Source organism: Ranitomeya variabilis, chromosome 4 (genome assembly GCF_051348905.1).
Source record: "Ranitomeya variabilis isolate aRanVar5 chromosome 4, aRanVar5.hap1, whole genome shotgun sequence".
Lineage (NCBI taxonomy): Eukaryota > Metazoa > Chordata > Amphibia > Anura > Dendrobatidae > Ranitomeya > Ranitomeya variabilis.
In genome coordinates this window covers 728,147,647-728,153,646 of record NC_135235.1, presented here as the reverse complement: position 1 = coordinate 728,153,646, position 6,000 = coordinate 728,147,647, and the positions used below count along the sequence as shown (strand labels likewise).

Below are 6,000 nucleotides of genomic sequence, written 5' to 3'. Positions count from 1 at the left end.
CAATATGGGGCTGGTTTTCTTACTGTTTTGGATAACATGATACATGATTTTAGGTTTTTTTTTTGTCTAGTCTCACTTGAATATAGGTCAATATTAAATTGTCTCCTGATGAGTCGCCTTTGGTGAGGACGATGAAACCCATAGAAATGAGTGGCTTGGAGAGTGAGTGTGTATACGTCACCTCACCCTATATACTCAACTGTGAGGTACATGTTTTTTCTATTAGTCACCTACTGACTAACCTTCAGGCGGTAAATTATGGGTATAGTTTTACATTTGGAATTAATAAAGTTTTATCCTTTTGTCAGCAAACATAAGTAATGACAAGAGACAACCCATTTAAGAAGATTCAATTTTGGTTAAAACTATTCCAACATTATGAACATAAAAAGACTTCTGCCCTATGTGATGATTCTGATGTTTATTAACAGTTGATTTCCAAGTTAAATATTTCCCACATTAAGAAAATGTAAAAGGCTTCTCCCCTGTGTGACGGCACTGATGACTAACCAGAAGCACTTTCCATTTAAAACATTTCCCACATTCTGAACAGGAAAAAGGCTTCTCCCCTGTGTGAGTTCTTTGGTGACTAACAAGACCCCCTTTCTGGTTAAAACATTTCTCACATTCTGAACATGAAAAAGGCTTCTCCCCTGTGTGAGTTCTTTGGTGTTTAACAAGACTCCCTTTCTGGTTAAAACATTTATCACATTCTGAACATGAAAAAGACTTCTCCCCTGTGTGAGTTCTTTGGTGTTTAACAAGACTCCCTTTCTGGTTAAAACATTTATCACATTCTGAACATGAAAAAGGCTTCTCCCCTGTGTGAGTTCTTTGGTGTTTAACAAGACTCCCTTTCTGGCTAAAACATTTCCCACATTCTGCACATGAAAAAGGCTTCTCCACTGTGTGAGTTATTTGGTGTGTACCAAGACTCCCTCTCTGGTTAAAACATTTCCCACATTCTGAACAGGAAAAAGGCTTTTCCCCTGTGTGAGTTCTCTGGTGACTAACAAGATGAAATTTCCATTTAAAACATTTCCCACATTCTGAACATGAAAAAGGCTTCTCCCCTGTGTGAGTTCTTTGGTGTTTAACAAGATTCCCTTTCTGGTTAAAGCTTTTCCAACATTCTGAACATGAAAAAGGCTTCTCTCCTGTGTGAGTTATTTGGTGTAGAAAAAGACTCCCTTTCCGGTTAAAACATTTCTCACATTCTGAACATGAAAAAGGCTTCTCCTCTGTGTGAGATATTTGGTGTTTAACAAGATTCCCTTTGAGGGTAAAACATTTCCCACATTCTGAACAGGAAAAAGGCTTCTCCCCTGCGTGAGTTCTCTGGTGACTAACAAGAAGCACTTTCCTTTTAAAACATTTCCCACATTCTGAACAGGAAAAAGGCTTCTCCTCTGTGTGAGATATTTGGTGTTTAACAAGATTCCCTTTGAGGGTAAAACATTTCCCACATTCTGAACAGGAAAAAGGCTTCTCCCCTGCGTGAGTTCTCTGGTGACTAACAAGAAGCACTTTCCTTTTAAAACATTTCCCACATTCTGAACAGGAAAAAGGCTTCTCCCCTGTGTGAGTTTTATGGTGATTAAACAAATCTGATTTCCATTTAAAACATTTCCCACATTCTGAACAGGAAAAAGGCTTCTTTGCTTTAGGAGAAGTTTGATTTCTAATGCCTCTTTTGTGACTTTGATTTTCCTTAGTAGTCAGTAATGAATCAGAAGATGGGACCTGTTTCATAGGATCAGATGACAGATCTTTGCTGTGAATGGATGATGATATATCTGGAGTAATGGCAATCACTTCAGTTGTATCTTGTAGGATCTCAAGATCATCAGATTTAAAAATTGAAGATGTCAGCTGCCCCACTGATCTCCTGGTACAGTCATCTGCTAAGATAGAAAATAATTTTTTAAATAAAATATCCTTGAGTTTTATATTTTTGAATATTTCTACTTAAACTGTCCATAAAAATGGCAAGCTATGTAAAAAACCTTTCTTTACCAAGACAATGACAGTTCACAGTCTAATAGAAAACCTTGTTGGATGAACCAGTAGTGCATGGTGTTCAACTGTTTGTTCATTCTGCCTCCCAAATATCGAATAAAAAGAAACCAATCAATGTTATGTAGGCAAAAATAATACCAATTCTCATCTCACAAAAAAAAGTCCCCACTTAGGTCCATCATCTGTCAATGGAAAAACAGAGGTTCCCACACTAGTAGCGGCTCATAGGCTGTTGAAAAGCAACAGAGTTTATATAAACCAATCCAGCAAGATACACTCTCACTTCTGAGTCTTGCAGTGTGCTCAAACAACATTTAGGATCTCTGTATTTAGCAATATTATATAGTGAGAAGAAACCACTTAATTTGCGGTGTGTGTCTCCTGGAGTACAATCTGGGCACTATGTGCTGGGTAATAAAATGGGTAATAAAATGGCAAATGTGCAATTTTTACTCTCAAACATCCACTGCGTGTGAATATCCGGTAAGTGGCTGGGGAGTAAAAATATTCATTCCTGTTGCACACGTGGTCAAAATTGTTGGTACCCCTCTTTTAATGACAGAAAAACCCACAATGATCACAGAAATAACTTGAATCTGACAAAAGTAATCAAAAATCTATAAATGAACAAATGAAAGTCGTACATTGCCTTTCAACCATGCTTCCGCAGAAAATTTAAAAAAATAAAACTTCTGAAATAGGCTTGGACAGAAATGATGGTACCCTTAACTTAACCACTTCGTGACCGCCAACAGGAGATAAACGTCGGCGCTAGCAGGGCTTTGTGCAGTGCCGACGTTTGCCTACAGTCGGTGGTTTTGTGCTCATAGGGACCCCCCCACGTACCTTATAACAAGGGGATTCTGGCGCACAACACTTACTGTGACCCCGACCTCATCAAGACCTGATTGCTTCAGGTCCTAATGACATCAGCGTCACACCAGCCAATGAGACAAATCACTAGGAAAGTTTGCTGTAGCAACGAACTTTCCCGGGTGATCTGTCTCAAGAAAACGCGGTTTCTCCTCAGATCTCCTGTCAGTGACAGAATAGAGGAGAAACAGTGTTACAAGTGCTGCTGAAACAGCTGTGTCAGTCAGCGATCTTGTTATAAAAGTAAAAAAAACAAACAGATAAGGTTAGGGTTAGTGCTATAGTTAGGGTTAGTGTTGAGGCTAAAATTAAGGTTACTGTTAGGGTTACTGTTAGGCTAAAGTTCTGGTTTATTCTAAAGTTAGGGTTAGGCTAAAGAATTAGGCTTTTCTCAATTGCCTCGCCAATAATTTGGTAACATTAGTCATGTCAAGTCAGTCAGTCACGTCAGTGTTTTCTATTTCCGGAAAAAAAAGAAACGAGTAAAATGGCCCGTCAGTATTATAGTGCTGAGAAAGCTTATGCAGTTTTATGTTCTGACAGTGAAGAAAGTGCAGTGGCAGATGACTGTGTGGATTTCGAGGGCTTTAGTAGCAGCGACAGTGATAGCTCAGAAATGAGCAGTGATTCTGGTCCATCCTCACACACAAGGACCAGTAGAACAAGAAGGACAAATAGCGCTTCTGGAGAAATGTGTCCAACTCAGGGAACAATGCCCAGTACTAGCGCTGTCCCTAGTGCCCGTGAATTGGCGCTCACCAATGTCCAAGGGGCTTTGTCTCTTGATGTAGCATTTCCCAGGTGGGAGGCTTCGGATTAAGCTACTCCAGTCATCCTTAATTTAAATGCCATTCCTGGTATAAATGTGGAGGTGGACCAGTTAATTTTTTTAATTTGTTTCTGACAGATAGCTTGCTAGAGCATATTATCCTACAAACAAATTTATATATGTCCCAATTCATCAGCCAGAATCCACGATCCTATTATGCTAGGTCAAATTTATGGACAACAACTAATGTCCTAGAAATGAAAAACATTTTCAGACTTACATTAACTATGGGGCTTGTTAACAAAAATTTGGTCCTATTGGTCCAACCGCCCTGTTCAAGCCACCCCAATGTTTCCTGCCATTCATCCTAGGACCCATTATGAAATGCTTATGAGATTTTGGCATTTTAACGACAACAGTCGACGCCTGACCAGAAATGCTCCAGAACATCACATTCTATTCAAAATCAGACCCATCATCGAAGACTTGACAGAAAAGTTCTTAAAGCTTTTTCACCCCAACAGAGAACATTTCCATTGAGTCCCTTGTAAAATTCAAAGGAAGACTGCACCTCAAGCAATTTATTCCTTCTAAGAGGGCCAGGTTCGGAATAAAGCTCTATAAAATGCGCAAGAGTCAACCAGATATACATCAGCTTTTCGCATTTATGAGGGGAAAGATAGCCAACTAACCCCAACAGGATGCCCTACTTATCTGGGGACATCTGGAAAAATCGTTTGGAAGCTGATACCTCCATTTTTACAAAAAGGCTACAATCTGTATGTTGACAACTACTACACCAGCATACCCCTATTTAAAAGTCTGGTTGAACATAACATAGGGGCTTGTGGGACCATTCGCAAAAACAGTCAGGGGTTTCCACAAACATTGGTCAATGAAAAGTTCTGAAAGGGGCTTTACGCAATGGAGAGCTGCTTGCCCCTAAGTACAAGGATAAAAAAGATATTTTTATCCTGAGCTTGATCCACACAGATGCCACAAGGGCCACTGCAAACCAGCAGGAATCCACTACTTCAATACCTGGGTCTTTCATTGACTACAACAAATATATGGGAGGTGTGGACCTTACAGACCAGGTCCTACAGCCATACCAGGTATAACAAAAATCATATACCTGGTATAAAAAGTTAGTCATTTATTTGTTTCAGGTGGTCACATATAATTCTTTTCTGTTAGGCTAGGTTCCCATTGCGATATAGTGTGAGCGCTAACGGACAGCGTTGCACGGCGAAATTAACGCTGTGCAGCGCGTCCGTTAGCGCTCCCATTGCCGGCAATGTTAAAGCGCATTGCTAGCGTGTGTCATTTTCGGCACACGCTAGCGATGTGCCGTTCTTTTGTAGTGCGCCTCGGACGCTGCTTGCAGCGTCCGCGGCGCGCCCGAGGTCCATTCCCCGCTCTCGCAGATCGGGGATCTGCACTAGCGGGGACATTTAACGCGACCCCTTAAAAGAAAAAGACATTGCATTAGCGCAATCCGCTAGCGCTTAGCGCTAAACGGATTGCCCTAACACAATGGGAACCTAGCCTTATACAAAAAAGCCGGAAATGCAGATACTTTCATTGATTATCAGGAAAAGGTCATTGAAAATCTTGTTTTTGAAAATTTTGTCCCCGCCAATCCTTTAGAATCTGAAGATGTCAGAAGACTCACTGAGCGACATTTTATTGCACTCATTCAACTCATTCACTCAGCAACTGAAACAAGAAAGAACCCCCAGAGAAGAGGTCGTGTATGTTCCAAGAGAGGAATGAGGCATGATACCCGCTATTATTGCCCACAATGCCCAGCATTGCCAGCCTTATGCCTCCATGGCTGATTTAAAATCTTCCACACAGAACCACCTTTTTAAACTGTTTTGACAGTCAAGCATTTGGTTTATTTAGTGGCAGACACATCTGAGTAGAGCTGACTTAATTTCTGGGGGTAGGTGGGGGGATGTCCACAGAGACACAAGCTGGGGACAATATATTGGGCACTACAATGACATTTTTGCAATTTTTGCTCTAAAACTTCCACTATGTGTTTCTGGAAATCATCCATGTAGTGGAAATGGTCACTATATCCATAGATGAATTCCCAGAGGGGTGTCATTTCCAAAAGGGGGGCCCTCCAGGGGGATTCTGTTGCTCTGGCACTTAGCAGCTCTCCAAAGTGCCATAACAGCAGAATCCCCCCTGAAGTTACCCCATTTTGGAAATGACACCCCTCTGGGAATTGGAAATGACACCCCTCTGGGAATTCATCTATGGGTGTAGTGACCATTTACCTATCTACCTATTTTCCAATGTAAATTCTGGGGTTAAAACAACATTTC

The 6,000-nt window shown here is 40.9% G+C and overlaps 1 protein-coding gene across 3 annotated transcripts in view; it reads right to left on the bottom strand.

Moving 5' to 3' along the window:
* Positions 1-278: 278 nt before the first annotated feature.
* Positions 279-6,000, bottom strand: part of LOC143767951 (uncharacterized) — a 64,944-nt gene continuing 59,222 nt past the window's right edge. For 2 of the 3 annotated variants that reach the window (XM_077256511.1, XM_077256510.1), the window contains exon 7: positions 279-1,904. In XM_077256511.1, the coding sequence (XP_077112626.1) occupies positions 460-1,904 (1,445 nt within the window). In that variant the 3' untranslated portion in view covers positions 279-459. The remainder of the gene's footprint in view (positions 1,905-6,000) is intronic. The other variant, XM_077256512.1, reaches the window with a different exon arrangement.